Raw genomic sequence first — 23,411 nt, forward strand, 5'->3', positions numbered from 1 at the left:
CTCCTTCCATAAGGCACCCCCACAGCAGGCCCTTTCTCTCCCTAGAACCCCACAGCAGCCCAACCTGCCGCCATATTGTTGGCACTAGCTTTGGAGGGACCTTGGCCACGTCCTGGCTCCAACAGCCCTTTCTCCCCAGAAAGAGGAGGAAACCGCCCCTCCCCTTTCCTGCTCACATCATAATCAACCTGACACAGAAGCAGCTCAGCTATCCTTCTGAGGGAAAGTGATTTACCTCCTTAACCTTCTAAACATCTCCCTTTTACAATAGAATATAGATTTTATATTTGCATAGCTAAAAGGCTCATGGGACTGTTCCTCCACTGACTTCCCCCCTACACGGAACAGTCTTGACCCCAAATTAAATTTTAATTAAACAGAAAATTGCCATAACTTTTAAAATGCTAAATCTAGGTGTGTCATCAAAAACAGTGGCGTATGCAGTTATCAGAGTAGGGGGAGGGGAGCTGGGCATACAGGTTCTAGAGAAGCAATAGCTCTCACTGATTGCCCAGGGAAAGGTGTGGAGTGAAAAAATTCAGTCCAACCTTTCTGGAGGAGTTTGGCAATACCTGGAAGAAGCTTTAAAAAATATTCTTGCCCTTGGACTCCGCAGGGAATGTATCCCGCAAAATAATAGCCAAGGGCATGCAGGGGAGTAGTCATTAAAAGGCAACACTTTGGAGACAATTTGACGCCCAATAAGATTAGATCAGTTGCAGTACCCACACACAGTGAAATAGAACACAGTTCAGCCAGGAGATAAACGATGCAGGCTTTATATGTCTGACATGGAAGGATGTCCAGTGATACCTTTAAGAAAACAAGGCACAGAGCATTTTGTGGAAATTAAACCAACAGGTGGTCTCAGCTTGCTCCAGCTCCCTCCAGGTTGTCCCAGCAAACCTGCGTATTCTCTTCTCTTGACATAATCTCTTCATTCCACCCTCAGATAGCCAGACTGTACCCCAACACGAACTTGGAGCTCCAGGGAGCAGTAGTCTCTGCCCCATGCCTGAACTTCAGCCCTGGAAATCTGTCCACAGCTGCCCAGATGGAGATCGAGGCCTTTGTGCTCCTACCCAACTCCGTCAAGGAACCTGTCTTCCGGCTCGGTGTGGTAAGGTTCAAAGCCTTTGCAAATGTTGTTGCCTTTTCCTGCTGGTTCTTCCTCGCACTGACCACCTGGTTAATTCCTTAGGATCAATCTCAACTTCAGTTCAGTTCAGTTCAGTTCAGTGGCTCAGCCGTGTCCGATTCTTTGCGACCCCATGAATCGCAGCACGCCAGGCCTCCCTGTCCATCACCAACTCCCGGAGTTCACTCAGATTCACACCCATCGAGTCCGTGATACCATCCAGCCATCTCATCCTCGGTCGTCCCCTTCTCCTCCTGCCCCCAATCCCTCCCAGCATCAGAGTCTTTTCCAATGAGTCAACTCTTTGCATGAGGTGTCCAAAGTACTGGAGTTTCAGCTTTAGCATCATTCCTTCCAAAGAAATCCCAGGGCTGATCTCCTTCAGAATGGACTGGTTGGATCTCCTTGCAGTCCAAGGGACTCTCAAGAGTCTTCTCCAACACCAAGGATCCTCAGATAGGCCTTTCTCTTCTTTTTTTTCTAAGCTTATTTATTTATTTATTTCTGGTTGCTATGGGTCTTTATTGCTACACACAGGCTTTCTCTAGTTGCAGCGACTTGGGGCTACTCTCTAGTTGCGGTGTACAAGCTTCTCATTGTGCTGGCTTTTCTTGTCATAGAGCACAGGTTATAGGGCATACAGCCTTCAGTCATTGTGATGCACAGGCCTAGTTGCCCCACAGCACGTGGGGTCTTAGTTCCCAGACCAGGGATCAAACCCATGTCTCCTGCATTGGCAGGCAGTTCTTAACCACTGGACCACCAGGGAAGTCCCAAGACTGGCCTTTCTTGATTGCCCTTATCCCTGATCTATCTTACGACCTTGTCACTTTTTTCTTATGGCATCCTATTATTTCTCTTCGTAGGACTTATGTAAAGATACTTATGTAGCTCTTTGCAGTTGTACTTACTTAATGTATGTTTGTTCCACTAAGTGAGTCCATAAGGAGAAGTCCAGATTTAGCAGCTAAACAGTAACAATTGCTCCCAGATGTTGCATGTGCAATTTAATGGTTGTGATTGTTATCGAAATTGTCATCAATATATTTTAAATTAAAACATAATTTTTTATTATTATTGTTATTATTTCTTAAAGCTGAATCTTGGCCCTGAGATAGCTAGAAAGGATCCCTTTAGAGATCTCCAGAGATAAGCCTCTGTACCTTGGTGGCTCAGACAGTAAAGAATCTGCCTGCAATGCAGTAGACTTGTGTTCGATCCCTGGGTCAGGAAGATCCCCTGGAGGAGGGCATGGCAACCTACTCCAGTATTCTTTCCTGGAGAATCCCCATGGACAGAATCCCCTGCTTCATCCCCATGATGAAGCAACAAAGCACCACACATCTTCTCTTGGTAGTCTGTTCAAAGTCTAATTGCTATCGTAGTCAGCCATGCCATGCTTAAGTCACTTCAGTCATGTCCAACTCTTTGTGACCCTGTGGACTGTAGCCCTCCAGGCTCCTCTGTCCATGGGATTCTCCAGGCAAGAATACTGGAATGGGTTGCCATGCCCTCCTCCAGGGGATCTTCCCAACCCAAGGACTGAACCTGGGTTTCCTGCATTGCAGGTGGATTCTTTACCACTAGTGCCACCTAGGAAGCCCATCATAGCAATTTCAAGTAAAAATGTTCAAGTCCAAGTTCAAGCGTTTATTAGCACCTACGATGAGCTTCCTGGTAACCTACAGCCCAGCGGGCAAGTTCCTGCTTTAACTCAGTGAGGTATTCGTTAGAGGAGACAGCCAGTTCTCATAGTTATGCATTCTGTACATGACGACCTCCTTCATTCAGACCTGTTTCTTTTTACTGGAATTTCCAGGCCACTAATGTGTCTGCCATGTTGACCTTCAACACCAGCAAGATCACTGGATTCTTGGAGCCAGAAAAGTAAGTCAGCCTGCTGACTACGCGGGGGCGCTCAGCTGGGCTCACTCCATCTGACACTGCAGCTGATTCAGTGCAGCTGGAGGTGGGATGTAATTGGATCCCCCTTCAACGTTTAGCGCCCACCACTGGGTGGGGAAGCAAACTTAAATTTTAGCCCAACTGGCCCAATTCTTTCCCCGCACTGGTCCTGTCTCCTTAAACTTCCTTTCCACCATTACTTCCAAACTTCTAAAGAATTTACTGTTTTTCCTTTATCTATGAATTTTAGATATCAGCAATATTGACTTCCTGAAATTACAGAGATTGAGTTCCTTTACACTGCACACTTCCCCTCTGTAAGTCTTCCCAGTAAGGTCATATCATTGTTTTTGGTTCCTCAGTAATCTTTTTCACTCTCACTATACCACACCCTTGGCCCTACGCCTTCTCCAGGTGGTGTGTCCTTCTTCTGGGGGATCCCCACATTGGGTTTCCCTTGAACATAATGCCCACATCTCTGAATCTTCTCTGCTTTGTTACAGGATACAAGTGGAACTGAAAGAATCTAAAGTTGGACTATTCAGTGTAAGTTATTCTTGTTTTTATTTAAGAAATGATTAGGGAAATAATTTAGAGTATTTACTAAGCAGTGTTTTGGCAGCTGTAATAGAGAAGGAGAAGAGTTACTCTTGGCCCGAGAAATCATAGAAGTCCATGAGGGCATGAACCATAGGGCAGAAGAACAGTTACCTCCCAATATTAGACAGTGTACAATTAAATCACTTGGTGGACAGAATTCTTTTAATTGCAAGGGAAAAAAAAGGCTAACTATAAGTGTCTTAAGCAAAGAGGAGGAATGAATAGGATCATATACTAAAAAACAAAAAAGCTAAGGCTAGAGGTTTCAGGCATAGCTGGATCCAGGTGTTCAGATTAGTGCATCAATTTGAAAAGGCAAGGGAAGTTATTATAGGACTATATGAAATCATGAGTGAGAAACTTCTGAAAACTAGTACACTACAGAATCTAAAGAATCTTCCATGAATTTTTTAAAAAGAAAAAAGAACATATATATATATATTAAGAGAAGAATCTCTGTCTCTCCATTCTGCTTTCATCTGTTTGCTTCATTCTCAGGCAGGTTCTTCCCATTGGTGGAAAATTCCCAAATTTCCTGTAGTTTTATTAAAAAAAAAAAAACCCTACCAAAAAAAAGATCGTGTGCTAGTCCTCATTGGATTATTCTTAATCAAATGCCCATCTTTAGCCAAACATCTTGGCTGGAAATTGGACAAAGCCAATCAACCAGCATGGGTTTCAGCTCCCCAGAACCAAGATTTGCAGTCCCAAACCACGTGGGCTGAGATAGGAAAGGAGCATTCCCCTGAAGAAAATAGGAATTCTGTTATTTAAACAAAAGGAATTGATGTCTGGGCAGACGAAACCAAGAGACGATTTCCACAAAGAGGAAAACGTAGCCGTGGTGAAACGGCCCCATATGAAAGGAGAAAAAAGAATGGGAAGATTTGCGTGGGCTGAAACACTCAAGGAGAGATTTCTGAAGAGGGAAAGTGGGGTGGTGTTCCTCCTCACAGGTCAAGGAGGAGATGGAAAGATTTTAACCTACAGTAGTTGGCTACCTTTTTACCATCCTATGGATACTGGTCCTCTCGGACCTCCCTCTACCTGCCCCCCACTGACCAGACTTTCTCTCAGGTACAAGAGGACATAAACAAATGAGTGTGAGGAGAGACACTGCTCAGAGACCCCGAAGGATGACTCCTTTCAGAGAATGAAGGGTGAAGTGAATAATGGCACACTAACACTGTGTCCGTGCGTGGCGTGTAAAAATGTGCTGTGAAGTAAATTATTCCTATGTCAAGAGTCACAAAAAGTCATCCTGGGACTTCCCTGGTGGAACAGTGCATAAGGATCCGCCTGCCAATGCAGGGGACATGGGTTCGATCCCTGATCCAGGAAGATTCCACATGTCACACAGCAACCAAGCCCGGGCGCTGCAAGTACTGAAGCCCATGTGCCTGGAGCCCAAGCTCTGCAACAAAAGAAGCCACCGCAATGAGAAGCCCGTGAAACACAACTAGAGAGGAGCCCCCACTCACCACAGCTAGAGAAAGCCCAGGCGTAGCGACGAAGACCTAGCACAACCAAAAACAGAGACTTTAGACTAAATAAATATTTGTTTAAAGTCATCCTATCAGGTTTTCCCAACATTGACTGTAAGAAACAAGACCTGTAGACTCATATAAATCTGGATTCAATTTCTAGAAAGTCACTTTCATTCCGTGGGCCTTAGTTTTCTTATCTGTGAAATGGGGGCATTAATACTAACTTTGAAGACTTATAGTGAATCCTATATATATATATATATATACACACACACATATATATATATATATTTATAAGTTCAGTTCAGTCGCTCAGTCATGTCTGACTCTTTGCGACCCCATGAATCGCAGCATGCCAGGCCTCCCTGTCCATCACCAACTCCCGGAGTTCACTCAGATTCACATCCATTGAGTCAGTGATGCCATCCAGCCATCTCATCCTCAGTCGTCCCCTTCTCCTCCTGCCCCCAATCCCTCCCAGCATCAGAGTCTTTTCCAATGAGTCAACTCTTCGCATGAGGTGTCCAAAGTACTGGAGTTTCAGCTTTAGCATCATTCCTTCCAAAGAAATCCCAGGGTTGATCTCCTTCAGAATGGACTGGTTGGATCTCCCTGCAGTCCAAGGGACTCTCAAGAGTCTTCTCCAACACCACAGTTCAAAAGCATCAATTCTTCGGCACTCAGCCTTCTTCACAGCCCAACTCTCACATCCATACATGACCACAGGAAAAAACATAGCCTTGACTAGACGAACCTTAGTTGGCAAAGTAATGTCTCTGCTTTTGAATATACAATCTAGGTTGATCATAACTTTTCTTCCAAGGAGTAAGCGTCTTTTAATTTCATGGCTGCAGTCACCATCTGCGGTGATTTTGGAGCCCAAAAAAGTAAAGTCTGACACTGTTTCTACTGTTTCCCCATCTATTTCCCATGAAGTGATGGGACCAGATGCCATGATCTTCATTTTCTGAATGTTGAGCTTTAAGCCAACTTTTTCACTCTTCTCTTTTACTTTCATCAAGAGGCTTTTTAGTTCCTCTTCACTTTCTACCATAAGGGTGGTGTCATCTGAATATCTGAGGTAACTGATATTTCTCCCGGCAATCTCGATTCCAGCTTGTGTTTCTTCCAGTCCAGTGTTTCTCATGATGTACTCTGCATATAAGTTAAATAAGCAGGGTGACCATATACAGCCTTGACGTACTCCTTTTCCTATTTGGAACCAGTCTGTTGTTCCATGTCCAGTTCTAACTGTTGCTTCCTGACCTGCATACAGGTTTCTCAAGAGGCGGGTCAGGTGGTCTGGTATTCCCATCTCTTGAAGAATTTTCCACAGTTTATTGTGATCCACACAGTCAAAGGCTTTGGCATAGTCCATAAAGCAGAAATAGATGTTTTTCTGGAACTCTCTTGCTTTTTCCATGATCCAGCAGATGTTGGCAATTTGATCTCTGGTTCCTCTGCCTTTTCTAAAACCAGCTTGAACATCAGGGAGTTCACGGTTCACGTATTCCTGAAGCCTGGCTTGGAGAATTTTGAGCGTTACTTTACTAGCATGTGAGATGAGTGCAATTGTGCGGTAGTTTGAGCATTCTTTGGCATTGCCTTTCTTTGGAATTGGAATGAAAACTGACCTTTTCCAGTCCTGTGGCCACTGCTGAGTTTTCCAAATTTGCTGGCATATTGAGTGCAGCACTTTCACAGCATCATCTTTCAGGATTTGAAACAGCTCCACTGGAATTCCATCACCTCCACTAGCTTTGTTCATAGTGATGCTTTCTAAGGCCCACTTGACTTTACATTTCAAGATGTCTGGCTCTAAATTAGTGATCACATCATCATGATTATCTGGGTTGTGAAGATCTTTTTTGTACAGTTCTTCTGTGTATTCTTGCCACCTCTTCTTAATATCTTCTGCTTCTGTTAGGTCCCTACCATTTCTGTCCTTTATCGAGCCCATCTTTGCGTGAAATGTTCCCTTGGTATCTCTAATTTTCTTGAAGAGATATCTAGTCATTCCCATTCTGTTGTTTTCCTCTATTTCTTTGCGTTGATCACTGAAGAAGGCTTTCTTATCTCTTCTTGCTATTCTTTGGAACTCTGCATTCAGATGGTTTTATCTTTCCTTTTCTCCTTTGCTTTTCGCCTCTCTTCTCTTCAGCTATTTGTAAGTCCTCTCCAGACAGCCATTTTGCTTTTTTGCATTTCTTTTCCATGGGGATGGTCTTGATCCCTGTCTGCTGTACAATGTCACGAACCTCATTCCATAGTTCATCAGGCACTCTATCTATCAGATCTAGGCCCTTAAATCTATTTCTCACTTCCACTGTATAATCACAAGGGATTTGATTTAGGTCATATCTGAATGGTCTAGCAGTTTCCCCTACTTTCTTCAATTTGAGTCTGAATTTGGTAATAAGGAGTTCATGATCTGAGCCACAGTCAGCTCCTGGTCTTGTTTTTGTTGACTGTATAGAGCTTCTCCATCTTTGGCTGCAAAGAATATAATCAATCTGATTTCGGTGTTGACCATCTGGTGATGTCCATGTGTAGAGTCTTCTCTTGTGTTGTTGGAAGAGGGTGTTTGCTATGACCAGTGCATTTTCTTGGCAAAACTCTATTAGTCTTTGCCCTGCTTCATTCTGCATTCCAAGGCCAAATTTGCCTGTTACTCCAGGTGTTTCTTGACTTCCTACTTTTGCATTCCAGTCCCCTATAATGAAAAGGACATCTTTTTTGGGTGTTAGTTCTAAAAGGTCTTGTAGGTCTTCATAAAACCGTTCAACTTCAGTTTCTTCAGCATTACTGTTTGGGGCATAGACTTGGATAACTGTGATACTGAATGGTTTGCCTTGGAGACAAACAGAGATCATTCTGTCATTTTTGAGACTGCATCCAAGTACTGCATTTCAGACTCTTTTTTGACCGTGATGGCTACTCCATTTCTTCTGAGGGATTCCTGCCCGCAGTAGTAGATATAATGGTCATCTGAGTTAAATTCATCCATTCCAGTGCTATCAGTCAGTTCAGTTCAGTTCAGTCGCTCAGTCGTGTCCGACTCTGTGACCCCATGTATCGCAGAACACCAAGCCTCCCTGTCCATCACCAACTCCTGGAGTTCACTCAGACTCACGTCCATAGAGTCAGTGATGCCATCCAGCCATCTCATCCTCTGTCGTCCCCTTCTTATCCTGCCCCCAATCCTTCCCAGCATCAGAGTCTTTTCCAATGAGTCAACTCTTCGCATGAGGTGGCCAAAGTACTGAAGTTTCAGCTTTAGCATCATTCCTTCCAAAGAAATCCCAGGGTTGATCTCCTTCAGAATGGACTGGTTGGATCTCCTTGCAGTCCGAGGGACTCTCAAGAGTCTTCTCCAACACCACAGTTCAAAAACATATATATATATATATATATATATATATATATATATATAATGCTCTGAGTCCTATACCTGGCATACAGTGAGTGTTAAAAGTTAGGTTTCATAATTTTTGTTTCAACTTTAAAATCATTTTTTGTTATATAAGTGATTTTGGAAAACATTTTCACTGATAAAGAAAAATTAAATACTAAATTTAAGACTAAGCCAAACCTTGATGTTCTTCCTAGAGGAAAGATTGTGTAGGCATGGTGGTTGTGTAGTCTTCCAAAATTTTCTATCGCTTTGTACACATATTGATTGTGCATCTCAAAATAGTTTTATTTTATAAAGCAATAGCATGATGTTGGTATCTACCTGAAATTTGCTCTTTTTTTTCTTTCCCGAGGCTTTTGCCATGTCAGCATTTACAGAACCACCCCACCCCCAAGGGTGGCTCCTTGTAGGCTTGTTGGTGGGCAAGACAGTACACGTGGTTATGGTGTACCTCTCCTATTTTCCACTAGGTGGAGCTGTTGGAGGCACTGCTCAATTATTACCTTCTCAACAACTTTTACCCCAAGGTCAATGGTAAGAATCACTATGGACTTTTCTAAGTCAAGAGTGGACACTGCTCTTCGGGGGAAAGAAAGTTGGAACCAGGGCTCTCCTGCAGGCTGCGTTATTTGGGCGAGTCACTTATCCTCTCAGTTTCAGTGGCCTGCCTGTGAGATGGCAGTGTTGAAGTCTGCCTCATCTTCTTCCATGGTTCTAAGGAGGGTTGGGGACACGGGCAGTTTAGGGAGCACAGGAAACCTCCTCCTAAGAGAGAAAGAAAGGTTCATAGAAGTGCCCACACACACCCTGAGGCGACAAGTGAAAGACCGAGGACCAAGTTAACACGCAGAGCACAAGGCAAGGTGCGCGGGTGCTCAGTGGTGTCCGACTCTTGGCGACCCCATGGGTTGTAGCCCACCAGGCTCCTCTGCCCATGGGAATTCCCAGGCAAGAATTCTGGAGTGGGTTGCCCTTTTCTTCTCCAGGGGATCTTCCCAACTGAAGGATCAAACACATGTCTCCTGTGGCTCCTGCACTGGCAGGATTCTTTACCACTTGAGCTACCTGTCCACCTCTAAATTTACATTTCCCAGTTAGTTGCCAACTCCTTAGTCAAACACTATAGCATAAAGACCTAAACCCTCTTTCCATGAGGCCCTGCTTCATTTGGCTGCAGTAGAAAGCAGGATACAGGTAGGGGGCCTAGAGCAAGTACCCACTAGCTTCTTATCATGAGCAGACGCTGCCCCATCCTTGCCTCTACCTCCACAGAGCACCATGGCTGAGAGTTCGGGCCCCTGTGTCAGCCTGCCTGGCATCAAGCCTCGGTTCTTCCACTTTCTAGCTGTGTGACCTAGCACAAGTTATTTGGCCATTCTGTGCTTCAGTTTCCTTATCTGTAACTTGAGAATAGTAATCCCAATCTTCGGTTATAATTAAATGGGCATATACTATGTATCTGGAGAAGGAAATGGCAATCCACTCCAGTACTATTGCCTGGAAAATCCCGTGGACAGAGGAGCCTGGTAGGCTACAGTCCATGGGGTGGGAGTTTCCAGAGAGGAACTTTTTTTTGGTAAAATTTTCTCCATAACTATTTACTAAACAATCTCTCAACGTTCTGCCTCTACCCTCCAGATAAGTTGGCAGAAGGCTTCCCTCTCCCTCTGCTAAAGAAAATTCAGCTCTACGACCCCATTCTCCAGATCCACAAGGTTGGTGGGTTCAGCGGGGCTCTGAGGATTTGGGGAGGGGGTTGGTGAGCTTTCCTGGTTGGCAGGCTATAACTCAGTGGGTGGGACCCAGGCCAACCCTGCAGCTGGGAAAGCCTGGACGGGGCGTGGAACAATTTGGGGTCAGCTGGGATGTCATGAAGACATCCACATGTCCTTTATAAGTGGCATGGCACCTAATAAAGTGTCCTTTATTAGGGCAGGAAGGATTTGACACAATCTGTGTCACAACTTTTCCACCCCACCCCCCGACCATGGGTGACCTAGGGGAACCTCAGGATGAGCTCATTTTGAAAATACAGCAGTCCTAAACACACCAACAGTTCAGATTCTGAAAGGCATTTGTATGTTTTTGAAATTTCTCATTTCTTGGGATTTCCCTAGTGGTCCAGTGGTTAGGACTCAGCACTTCCACTGCTGAGGGCCCACATTCAATCCCTGGTTAGGGTACTAAGATTCCACAACCCTCACTGCGTGGCCAAAACATAGATTGGAATAGAATGAAATGGAATGGAAAAGAATAGAATAAAGTGGAATAGAATAGAATTTCTTCTAATTACTTAAGTGGAAGAGGTTTGTCATGGACTCATGTTTGATGTGCTGACCCTCGTAAACCCATTGCCCCACCACACCCACAGCCTGACTTCCTTCCTTCCAGCCTGTTGTTTTCTCTAAGCACTTTTTGAAATTGTTTGTTTTGGATAGTTGCCTTGCTAGCTCTCAGTCTTGTTTTTCTTCTCTTTTTTTCTTTTTGTTGCAATTGAGTCTCCTCTCCACCTATACTGTACCAACCATGCCATGAACCATCATTTATAACTATTTGACTATCGAGGAATATGTCTTATTCTTCATTAGACTCTCCACTATTCTAGCCGGGCATTTTATGCACCCTCTGTGCCCCGCGGTTCAGGTTATCTTTCTAGAACAGCATCTGTGAGGTGGGATGACTGGGTTGGCAGGCTTGTGAGCATTTAAGGACATACTGCTTTGTGCCTGATACATAGTCAACATCCAGCAAATAACAGCTACTGAAGAGAGTGACAGGCAGCGGAGTGATCAGAAACATTGAAACAGACATCACCTGTCACATTTGAAAAACAAATGTCTGGAGCCCTTTTGGGCTCAGAGGTAGTCAACATCCAACTCTTACTGAGAGTTTCTAAGGAGTGAGACAGATCGTTGTTGAAAGCAAGGACTGAGTGACAGTTCACTTAGCTGGCCTCAGTTTTCTCTTCGGTAAAATGAGATGTAGCCCAAACCTCACTGGGCTCTTGTGAAGATTAGAGCTTTTAGCTATTTGGTGTAATGGAAGTCATTAGAAGATTTGTTAGATTGACCCTTAAGCGACGGGTTTGAAAGTCCCCAGATTCGCTTATATGCAGATTTTTTTTCAATGAAAAGTGAAAGTGAAAGTCATTCAGTTGTATCCAACTCTTTGCAACCCCATGAACTATACAGTCCATGGAATTCTCTAGGCCAGAGTATTGGAGTGGGTAGCCTTTCCCTTCTCCAGGGGATCTTCCCAACCCAGGAATCAAACCCAGGTTTCCCACATTGCTGGCGGATTCTTTACCAGCTGAGCCACAAGGGAAGCCCAAGAATAACGGGAGTGGGTACCCTATTCCTTCTCCAGCGGATCTTCCTGACCCAGGAATTGAACTGGGGTTTCCTGCATTGCAGGTGGATTCTTTACCAACTGAGCTATCAGGGAAGCCCTTTTTTTCCCATAGTAAATACTAAGCTATTACACCATCTGCACAGCTGGTTGAATCTGGGCATGCTGAATCACAGATACGAGGAAACATGGATACAGAGAGCTCTACATGGATTTTCCACCCATGGAGCATCAGTGCCCTTAATCCTCATTTAACAACAGGTCAACTATATATATAATCACATGCATTAGAATTTTGAGGTCAACTCTGCCAATGTGTTTTCACCCCCAAAATCAGGGAAAGAATTGGATTTTGCTGAGTTCAGAATTCTCGTGCCTTACGTGATGGAAACTTATGAGGGGGGAGGAGAGTAAGCCCCAGCAGCTCACAGTTTTGTGTTATTTGCCAAGGAGAGAAAAGTTAGGTGACATGAAGGACATTTATGAGGTCTGCCAGAAAGCAGCAGCTTGGGAAATGACAGATAAATTGCCACCTTAGAGAAGGTAGCCAGCAAAAGCTGTGCTTTATGGAGACCTTGGGGACAGAGACACAGGCTCGATTTATGCGCTGACCTGGTTTCTGACAGAGCGTGTGCTTCCCCAGATGTGGGCCTCCCTTTAAATCAGAGATGTGTCTTTTTGGAGTAGAGAATGCTTTCACCATCCCATCCTGTCTTGTCTCTCCTAGGACTTCCTGTTTTTGGGAACCAATGTTCGGTACCTGAGAGTTTGAGGGCAAGGTGAAAGACAGGGCTTGGAGGCCACAGCTGGATCGCCAAGTTGCATTTCCAGATGTGCAGCACTTTCCTGGAGATTCTGGGAAGATGAAGACGTCTCTGTTATCAGTTGTGGGGACTTGGCCTCTGCCCCTACCCTTTCAGCACGTGCACCCACTCTCTGACTCCAGACTTTACTTTCCCACCAGAATAGACCATCCTCACCCACTAACCTGTCCTGTCTTTAAGGGCAGGCACTGTCTTTTTTTATTCACCACCGAATCTGTGCCTAGCAGAGTGCTGGCACTTAGTAGGTCCTCAATAAATATTTATTGAATGGCTCAATGAAAGAACCACCTGCTACATCAGCTGAACTGCTGTACCACCCACCCTCTGCTACCTAAGGGGTCTTTGGATGATCAGCTCCTTCTGTGGTCTCCAAGGATGAGCCCTGACTGCATTCTCATTTTTCAGCACCGCTGTTGTGGAAACCTCCATGAGGGAACATGGGATTTTGTTCCCTGCTCAGCCCTGGAGCTGGAGCTGATGCTGGCTCTCTCAGGCACTTTCCTATCTCAGTTCATGGACAGTTCATGGACTCCTTTCAATATGCCCCCCCTCCTGCACTCCCTCTCTGCCTGCTACAGACAGAGGAACCAGGGGATCTCCCAGAGCAAAAAACTCAGCCTCCTGCTGCTTTCCCCCCATCAAAACTGGTGTAAATTAGGAGGAAATGGATCCATCTAGGTTATGGGTCCAACCCAAATATAAAGCTCATTCAACTGCTGTTTATGAGTCTCAAGCCTGGAGGAAAAAGCCATGATTTCTGATTACTGAACAACCTACCTTTGATCAGACTTTACCAAAGAGTCATTTCCAAGTTGTGTAGTTGGGCCCCCAGGGACTGGGAATCAGGAAGCTTGTTGGATATTTTTAAAATTGTGTTGTTGAGCAGATGGATGGAGCTGCTGGCTAGCAGATAATTCACAGGGAATAGACCCATTTACCCTATGTGTGACAGAGATGAATTCCAAGTTGGGACGAGGCACTGTCACCCAGCCAGTGGTAGGGTAAGCCATGGCTTCACCGCATCCCTTTTGTGCACTTGTTCACCACCATCATCCACCCTAGTGATGGACTGTGAAGGGCTTGACTTCATCCAGCATTGGCCATGGGGCCTTGGGCAGGTCCCTTTCTCCTTTCCCCCACTTTATCCTATAAAATAAAAATGTTAGTAATAGTATCCATGACCCAGGACTATTATAATGAGAATGTTAGTTGATCCATGTAAAAGGATTTATTTAGCCCTCCTGGGGATTTGGTGATTATTGCCTGGACATCCTTACTAAGCATCTCCTGTTTGTTGGCCCTGAGCTGATCGGCACAGGAAAAGGAGAAGCAGCACAGACCAGCTCCAGCGCCTGCTTTTCAGAACTTTGCCTTTTGGTGGAAAGAATCAGTCTTAATCCCAACACACTTGCTTTGGGCCCCAGGGCAAGGGTTCTCTAAAGTCCTCATGTGTCAAATTTGCTGAGAACCCCTCCTTGCATGGTGACTAGGAACACAATGGGTTCACATCCAGCTTCCAGGGGTTGGGGAAGAATAGGGCGTAACCAGGTCCTGGTAAACAGCTGATACATTTATCACCTGCCTTCCTCTGGGCTCCCTGGAAGCAGACTCTGAGACAAGCAGGTGGGGACAAGTAGTTTACTGGGAAGAGGATCCTGAGAAGTAACCAGTGGAGGAAAGGAAGTGAGTGGAGAAGGAAAGGCAAGCTTTAAACTCTAAAGTTCAAAAGATTCATGATCAAACCAGTTTCCACCTTAATCCCATTGGGGGACCCTGGGAGCCAGTGTTAGACCCTCCAGAGGATCCATCCAAGGGCCAAGATTGCCAGGATGCTGTACATCATCTCCCATCTGTCACTGGTTGAGGGGATCTCCTGGAGTACATTAGTTCTCTGGTTCTTCTAGTGTAGGCAGAGTGGGCTCTGGCACTAGTAGAAACCTCTCGGGCAAAGAAACATAAGTGCCAGCAAGTAGAATTCAGGTTGGCATGACAGACCAGTAAGATAGATGGGGCCTGCATATGGGCCCAGACTTCTGGATGTGATGTGAGACTGTTTGCCACATTGCTTGTAAAAGCCATGGGTTGGCCTCCTCTGCATATTTTAATTTTTTAATATTCATTTGGTTGGCTGCACTGGGTCTTAGTTGTGGCATGTGAACTCTTAGTTGCAGTAGGTGGAATCTAGCTCTCCCAGCAAGGACCGAACCTAGGCCCCCTGCACTAGGAGGGAGGGATCTTAGTCACTGGACCACCAGGTATCCCTCTTCTGCATATTTTTAAGAAACTCAGCTTACTTTGCAAGCAAGTCCTCATTTCATAGCATTCTAGGTCATTCCAGGGCATTCCAAGGAATGGCTCCAAGAAAGGACTTGGGGAAGCCCAGTACTTGATGAGCATGGGACAACCAGGTCTGCTATGAGACAGGGGGGAAAAGCACTTATTTATGAAAGTACAAAGTATTTCTCATTCACAAAGCAAGGAAAGGCCATTTCTGCCCAGTGAAACTAAACACGTTCCCTCAATAGCAGAGCCTCAAGTTAGACGGTCATTGTGTCTTGCTGGGGTGGCTCCAGGACCACCATTGCCAGTCCTGGGGTCCTCTAGCAGGTTCTGACACCCTGAAGTCTGACTACAGATGTGCAAGTATCCTTAGCAGCTCAGCCTTGGGACAGCATATTCTAATATTAACAGTCGGAACTCTGGGCTATCAAAGAACCATCAAGAGACTATAGAAGAACCATTGATAGCCATTGTGCCATAGACTTTACCCCACACAAACTAAGACGCCACCCTGGAGATGCTCTTCCTAACTACGAAGTGCCTTTCCCCCTCTTCACTAACTTCCCAAGAGCCCTCCCACAGCCTCACACTGTTCCATATTTGTGTACACACACAGACAACTTCCCCTTTCTTAAAGATGCATTGGATTTCCTGGTGAGGGTGAACCTCAATTTTTTTTAACCAACCCACTATTAACTTGTCCTCAGGTTGTTTCCAAGACTTTGATTTTATAAGTGAGAAGCCCAGCTCCTCATTTTAACTGAAGTCCAGACAACAGAGGATGAGATGGTTGGATGGCAACACTGACTCAATGGACATGAGTTTGAGTAAGCTCCAGGAGTTGGTGATGGACAGGGAAGCTTGGCATGCTGCAGTCCATGGGGTCGCAAAGAGTCAGACATGACTGAGTGACTGAACTGAACTGAGCACTTACCCAAAAACTTATGTGAGATTTCTGAGGCCTTACTGTAGGCAATGACAAAGGCTTGACCTGATGGGCCTCGTGGAGGAAAACTGCCCTCCCCACACCAATCTTGGCGCCCAGTAAATTCACTGTGGTCCCCAAGGGGAGCTGCAGTCAGAGACGCAGACACCCTGGCTGGGCATGCTCCTTGCATATGTGCATTCCTAACCCAGAAGCCTTCATTCCTAAGTCTCTTTACCTGAAACCTTGGGCCAAGGTCTTTAGATGCCTCTGCCAAGGACCATATCAGAGAGCGAAGCAGGGAACCTTGAAGACTTTTTCCCCACAATGACTCGTTGTTGTTGTTCAGTTGCTAAGCCTCCTCTGACTCTTTTGCAACGCCATGGACTGTAGCCCGACAGGCTTCCCTGTCCATGGGATTTCCCAGGCAAGAATACTGGAGTGGGTTGCCACTTCCTTCTCCAGGGGATCTTGCCAACCCAGGGACTGAACTCACATCTCCTGCACTGGCAGTTGGATTCTTTACCACTGAGCCACCAGGAAAACCCATAATGACTCATGCTCAGTACTTGTCCACTTCCAGCACTCTGCCCATCCCCACCCCCTGGCTCAAGGTCCAGGAACCTGCCAGAGGCTTCTGTTTGGGGACCCTCATCAATGAGATGACCCCAATGTCTACACCAATCCCCCTGACCCACCTGCACGCTGTCCAATGGAGGAAATGCAACAGGGGCATCGGTGCTTTCTCTGGTTTGAGTCTTGCTTATATTTCGGGTTGAGTGACTAAAGGCTTTGCTGTGACTTGCATTTGGGCTTGTTGTTGCTTTAATCAACTACACTGACAGCCCAGGTGGCAGCCCAGCTCTCTCTCCAACTCAGCTGAACTCATGACAATAAATAATGTTTCAGGGAATAACCTTATCCATACATCATTTCTTATTCATGCATCCACACATGTACAGGAGTCAGCTCATCCATGAAATAAATGTCCAGAAATGGAATTCAGTCATTTAAAGAGATTTTTCCATCAATTTAGCAGCTGGGTATTTGCTCTCAGTCTCCTCTTTCACCCTCCCCACTCCTCCTGAGTATACAGAAGAAGGGGCTCCCTCAGAATCACAGCGTTGGCTTGACGAAGGTTGTGTAGTAAAGAATTCAACTTGGCTCAGAGAGGTCTGGGCTTTGTTCTTCTGGGGACTAGATCCCTCATGCCATGAGGCAACTAAGCCTATACACCACAGCTAGAAGCCTACAGGTGCCACAACTAAGACCTGAGACAGCCAAATCAATAAAGAAAAAGATGGCTCTCTAAGAACTCCTCCTGACAAAATCCAAGTGTTGGCAAGAACGTGGAGTAACTGGAACACTCGGCTGCTGTTGGTGGGAGTGTAAGTTGGTACAACTATTGGAATGACCTGCTATAGTTGAACGTGGCTATGCCTCAGCGATCATACACCCAACTGAAATGCCCTCATATGTTCACCAAAGACACTTAGTGGTGTGTTCATGTATGCTCGTCATCACAGCCTCCAGTTGAAAATAACCCAAATGTCCATCAGCAGCGGATAGACTCATGGTGAAATATTCACACAATAGAATATTAAGCAACAATGAACACAAAGGAACTTCAACTGAACATTTATATGCCAACAATTCATTTAGCCATCCCATTTACAGTCCCTCTCTCAAGAAAGCTATGTAACTTCATTTTCTGGGGAGGGGGGTGGGGTAGGGTGGGTTGGGGAGGGTGGTGTCTCACTATACAGCTTGCAAGATTTTGGTTCCCCAACCAGGGATTGAATGGGGCCACAGCAGCAAAAGCACCAAGTCCTAACCAATGGACCCCCAGGGAATTCTCAGTAGCCTCATATTTTTGGCTTCTCTATTGGTTAGTTTCGGAGAAGGCAATGGCACCCCACTCCAGTACTCTTGCCTGGAAAATCCCATGGACGGAGGAGCCTGGTAGGCTGTAGTCCATGGGGTCGCTAGGAGTTGGACACGACTGAAAAACTTCACTTTCCTTTTTCACTTTCATGCATTGGAGAAGGAAATGGCAACCCACTCCAGTGTTCTTGCCTGGAGAGCCCAGGGACGGGGGAGCCTGATGGGCTGCCGTCTATGGGGTCGCACAGAGTTGGACACGACTGAAGCGACTTAGCAGCAGCAGCAGCATTGGTCAGTTTATAATTTCAGATACTACATCTGCACTTTTGTTTCCTGCTTCATCAACTATATATAGATTGCATCTCTTAATTTCTCTTTACTCATGGTGACCTAGGACCTCTCTGAGCCCAAGTTCCCTCAGCTGAAAAAGAGCAGATGGAAAGAGTTGGACTTGATAGCTGGTCATGAATCCATTTCTCCTTCCTGGGCACATAACTGTTTCCCAGCCTCCCTTGCAGTTAGATGTGACCTTGTAACCGACCTTTGGCAAATGGAATGTGAGCAGAGGTAATCTATGCCACTCCAGGTGTAGCCATAAACACCCCCATATTAGTCTGACTCTCTCTCTCTCCCCCACCCCCGCCCCCAGCCAAATGTTCACATCCAAGGTAACTTGAGATAAATGTCCTGAAGATGTCAGAGCCTGCAGCAACCTGGGTCCCTGATTGATTGCTGTGTCGTGAACTTCCAGTACTATGTTGAATAGAAGTGGCATAGAGTGGTCATCTTTGCCTTATTCCTAGAGGAAAAGCTTTCAGTGTTTCACCACTGAGTAAGATATCTGTGGTGAGCTTTTCATATATGGCTTTTATTAGGTTGAAGTAGTTTCCTTGTTTTCCTAGTTTGTCGAGTGTTTTATCATGAAAGGCATTGAATTTTGTCACATGCTTTTCCTGCATCTACTGAGATGACCGTGTGATTTTTATCCTTCATTCTGTCAATATGGTGTATCATTGTCATCTGTTGAACCATCCTTGCCCCACACAGGTAAATCCCACTTGATCATGTTGTATGGTCATTTTAATGAGCTGTTGAATTTGATTTGCTAGTATTTGGTTGAGGATTTTTGCATCTATAGTCATCAAAGATACTGGCCTGTAGTTTTCTTTTCTGTCTTCGTTTGGCTTTGATATCTGGGTAACACTGGCCTCACAAAATGAGTTTGGGAGTGTTCCCTCTTTAATATTTTGGAATAGTTTGAGAAGTATTGGCACTAATTCTTCTTTAAATGTTTGGTAGAATTCTCAGTGAATCCATCTCTCCTGGGCTTTTCTTTTGGGGGACATTTTTGATGATTGAATTTTTGATGAGTTCTATGAATTCCACCGATCTCTGCAAAAAGACATACGTGTATACCTGTGGTGGATTCATGTTGATGTATGGCAAAACCAATACCATATAGTAAAGTAATTAACCTCCAATTAAAATAAATAAATTTATATTTTAAAAAATAAAATAAATAAATAAATAGGTTCATTGATTTGCTCTGTTCAGTTAAACCTTTTTTTCCTCCAGCAAGAAAATATGCACCTAATTAGACCACAAACAACCAAATAATCTCTCCTGGTACAGAGTTTTAAAAGCTTGTCATTGGCTTTACAGCTCATTTAGCAATCATTTGTGAGGCACTGTGAATTCCTATTTAAATATTTTGTTGTCTTATTTCTCCTGAGTTTTATGTCTAACCTCTGTAAGTAGATTATACTTTCCTTGAGGGCAGGAAACAGATATTATATGCCTTTGTATCACCCATGGCTCATTGAAATACTGAGTCGGGCACTTAATATGTATCTGGTGATTTGATTTGAAGTCTCCTGTCACTTAGCCTAATTTTCCAGTCTTTCCCCAGCTATGGGCCACCCCAGGCCCTTTTCGCATAGCTTTTCCAATTTTAGTCTGCTGGTAATTGTCTTTGCGCCTTTGCCTTTGCTATTCCACACATGCTCAGGGGCCCTGCATTTCCCTTTTATATCACTCCTGTTCAGATCATAGAACTCCCCAAAGGATGTTTCACCCGACTCTCCCTCTTCGCAATGGCTCTAAGCTCTCTGCTAATGCTCCATAGGGTACTCAGGAGGCAGGTGAACCATGAAATGTTAATTCAGGAGGGTGGAAACCCCGGTCAGCAGGAGAAAAGAGAGGACCTGAAAGGTCAACACTTCAGAGGGTAATCAAGATTGCAGGGATTAGCATAGTTAATATTTTGGGAATTTTCTGATAACTTGCCATTTCAGGAGAGTCTAGGCATGGTTAAGTCATGCAGAGAGGGAGTATCCAGTGGGGTGGACACTTCAACAGAAAAAGTTTCTTTTAGCTCTAACAAGGAGATGAAACCAGTCAATCCTAAAGGAAATCAACTCTGAATATTCATTGGAAGAACTGATGCTGAAGCTGAAGCTCCAATACTGTGGCCACCTGATGTGAAAAGCTGACTCAGTGGAAAAGACCATGATGCTGGGAAAGGTTGAGGGCAGGAGGAGAAGCGGGCAACAGAGCATGAGATGGTTGGATGGCATTATCAACTCAATAGACATGAAATCGAGCCAACTCCGGGAGATAGTGAAGGACAGAGAAACCTGGTGAGCTTCAGTCCATGGGGTCACAAAGAGTTGGACATGAGTTAAGAACTAAACAACAACAAGCTCCAACATTCTTTGATTCAAACTTACCATTATGTATTGAATTGTATCCTCCAAAACAGATATGATGAAGTCCTAACCTCCAGCAACTAAAAATGTAATTTTATTTGGAAATAGGGTCTTGATGGAGATAATCAAGTTGAAATGATATCATTTAAGGTGGGTCCCTAACGCAATATAACTGAAAGTGAAAAGTGAAAGTGTTAGCTACTCAGTTGTGTCCGACTCTTTGCCACCCCATGGACTGTAGCCCTCCACGCTCCTCTGTCCATGGAATTCTCCAGGCAAGAATACTGGAGTGGGTAGCCATTTCCTCCTCCAGGGGATCTTCCTGACCTAGGGATGGAACCCAGATCTCCTGCATTGCAGGCAGATTTTTTACTGCCTGAGTCCCAAAAGAAGCCCCAGTACGACTGGGGTCCTTATAAATTTGGACAGAAACAGACACCCACAGAGAGAAAAGATGATGACAAAGGCAGAGATCAGACCAGAAGTGTGAGACAATAGATTTCTATAGTTTTAAGCCACTCAGTTTGTGGTACTTTTTTTAAATTCTGGAAAAAGTCACATAATATAAAATATATTATTAAACCGTCAGTTTAGTGATGCTAAGTATTTTCGGATCATTGTGCAACTCTCACCATCATCCATCTCCTGAATTTTTCACCTTCCTAAACTGAAACTCTGTCCCCGTTAAACACTAATTCCCCATTCCCCGTCCCAACCCCACCCCACCTCCAGCCCCTGGCATCTACTAATGTACTTTCTGACTCTAGGAATCTGACTATTCTAGGTCACAGCAGTCCTAGAAAACTAACACACTTACCTTCTCCATGCTGCCTTCCCTTTACCCATAAAACAGGAATTTGATGTCAACTTCAGGCTTCCCTGGTGGTTCAGCAGTAAAGATCCACCTACCAATGCAGGAGACATGAGTTCGATTCCTGGGTCAGGAAGATCCCCTGGAGAAGAAAATGGCAACCCACTCCAGTGCTCTTGCCTAGGAAATCCCCATGGACAGAGGAGCCTGGTGGGCTACGGTCCACGAAGTCAAAAAAATTAGACATGACTTGGCACTAAACAACAATGTCAGCCTCACAGGAGTGGGAGGGTTTTCACTGAGATAAAGATACCAATGGGTTTTAATATCATGCAAAAGTCAGCTTCTCACTGAGTTTGCAAAATAAGCACAGCTGTTCTAAGGGTGCTTTTGAGAGGAAAATCTTCTAAAGTGTTCCTTGGGAGACAGCCTCCCAGTTTGCCATGTTCTTTTCTCAGAAGACCCCAGACAACTCAGCTCCCTCAGGACCAGGCCTGCCGGCCCCTGTGAGTCTCAGAGGTGCTGAGGAAGACCATCTGCTGGTGATAGCTGCTGATGCTTAGTGTTCAATTCTTTGGAAAAACTCTCTTTGCTTCTTAGAAGATTCAGTTTCCCCAGTCTGTGTGCCAATATCCACAATATCCATGAACAAACCAGAGCCTCCTCCCAAATCTCGCTCTCTAAAGCTTATATTCAAGTGGGGAGAATGAGGTAGTAAAAAAAAAACATAATAAGTTAATTATACGGTAGGTTAAGACATGATAATGGTTTGGGGAGAAAACTGCTGCTGCTGCTGTTAAGTCACGTCAGTTGTGTCCGACTCTGTGCGACCCCATAGATGGCAGCCCACCGGGCTCCCCCGTCCCTGGGATTCTCCAGGCAAGAACACTGGAGTGGGTTGCCATTTCCTTCTCCAGTGAATGAAAGTGAAAAGTGAAAGTGAAGTCGCTCAGTCGTGTCCGACTCTTCGAGACCCCACAGACTGCAGCCTACCAGGCTCCTCCATCCATGGGATTTCCCAGGCAAGAGTACTGGAGTGGAGTGCCATTGCCTTCTCTGGGGGAGAAAATTGAACAAGATTATAATCCAATCTTCATTTTGTTGCTCGAATAGTTCCAGCTTTAAACCATTAGGAATGACTTCAGGTTGGTTCCTGGGTCTTTTCACTACAGCCCCGTCATCTTCTGAGCACTTCCTTACTTGGCTAACATCATAATATGTTCCAAGCTCATGGCTTACTTTTCCTGCCCAAGCTCTGGAATTAAATATTTCTCCAAGAAACCTTAGTGTGTGTGTGTGTGTGTGTTTGTGTATGGGCTTCCCTCATGGCTCAGACAGTAAACAATCCTCCTGCAATGCAGGAGACTCAGGTTTGGTCCCTGGGTCGGGAAGATCCCCCGGATAAGGGAATGGCAACCCACTGCAGTATTCTTGCCTGGAGAATTCCATAGACAGAGGAGCCTGGCAGGCTACAGTCCATGGGGTCGCAAAGAGTTGGAAATGACTGAGCGACTAACATACACGAAAACACACATACACTCGTGCGTGTGTGTATATGTATGTATGTGTGTGTATATATATATATATGAAAATGGTATTTAGAAACCGTGATCTGGGCACTGCATCTCTAAATGTGCTCATTGCTACTGTCTTGTCAGTGCCTTCTGAGAAGACAGAACTAGGAAATACACATGGGCTACAAGTCAGACATGACTGAGAGACTTCACTTTCACGCATTGGAGAAGGAAATGCACTCCAGGGTTCCTGCCTGGAGAATCCCAGGGACGGGGGAGCCTGGTGGGCTGCCGTCTATAGGGTCGCACAGAGTTGGACACGACTGAAGCGACTTAGCAGCAGCAGCAGCAGCAGCAGCAGCAGGAGCAGGCTAACATTCATACACATATTTGTATTTATTTCTATGCTTAGCAATCTATAAATATAAGAAAACAGAAATTGGGCTTCCCTGGCGGCTCAGTGGTGAGGAATCTGACTGCCAATACGGGGTTCGATCCCTGGTCTGACAGGGTTCGATCCCTGGTCTGACAAGATCCCATGTGCCGAGGGATGACTCAGCCTGCGCGCCACA

The 23,411-nt window shown here is 45.1% G+C and overlaps 1 protein-coding gene across 4 annotated transcripts in view; it reads left to right on the forward strand.

The window, feature by feature from the left end:
* LBP (lipopolysaccharide binding protein) overlaps positions 1 to 13,891 on the forward strand; it is a 37,162-nt gene extending 23,271 nt beyond the window's left edge. For 2 of the 4 annotated variants that reach the window (XM_004014566.5, XM_042230122.1), the window contains 6 exons: positions 953 to 1,120; positions 2,958 to 3,025; positions 3,547 to 3,589; positions 9,016 to 9,079; positions 10,184 to 10,260; positions 12,621 to 13,891. In XM_004014566.5, coding sequence (XP_004014615.1) covers positions 953 to 1,120; positions 2,958 to 3,025; positions 3,547 to 3,589; positions 9,016 to 9,079; positions 10,184 to 10,260; positions 12,621 to 12,665 — 465 coding nt within the window. In that variant the 3' untranslated portion in view covers positions 12,666 to 13,891. Of the gene's footprint in view, positions 1 to 952; positions 1,121 to 2,957; positions 3,026 to 3,546; positions 3,590 to 9,015; positions 9,080 to 10,183 lie in introns of all 4 variants that reach the window. The other 2 variants (XM_060397796.1, XM_060397797.1) reach the window with 1 other exon arrangement.
* Positions 13,892 to 23,411: the final 9,520 nt, after the last annotated feature.

Source organism: Ovis aries, chromosome 13 (genome assembly GCF_016772045.2).
Source record: "Ovis aries strain OAR_USU_Benz2616 breed Rambouillet chromosome 13, ARS-UI_Ramb_v3.0, whole genome shotgun sequence".
NCBI classification, from domain to species: domain Eukaryota; kingdom Metazoa; phylum Chordata; class Mammalia; order Artiodactyla; family Bovidae; genus Ovis; species Ovis aries.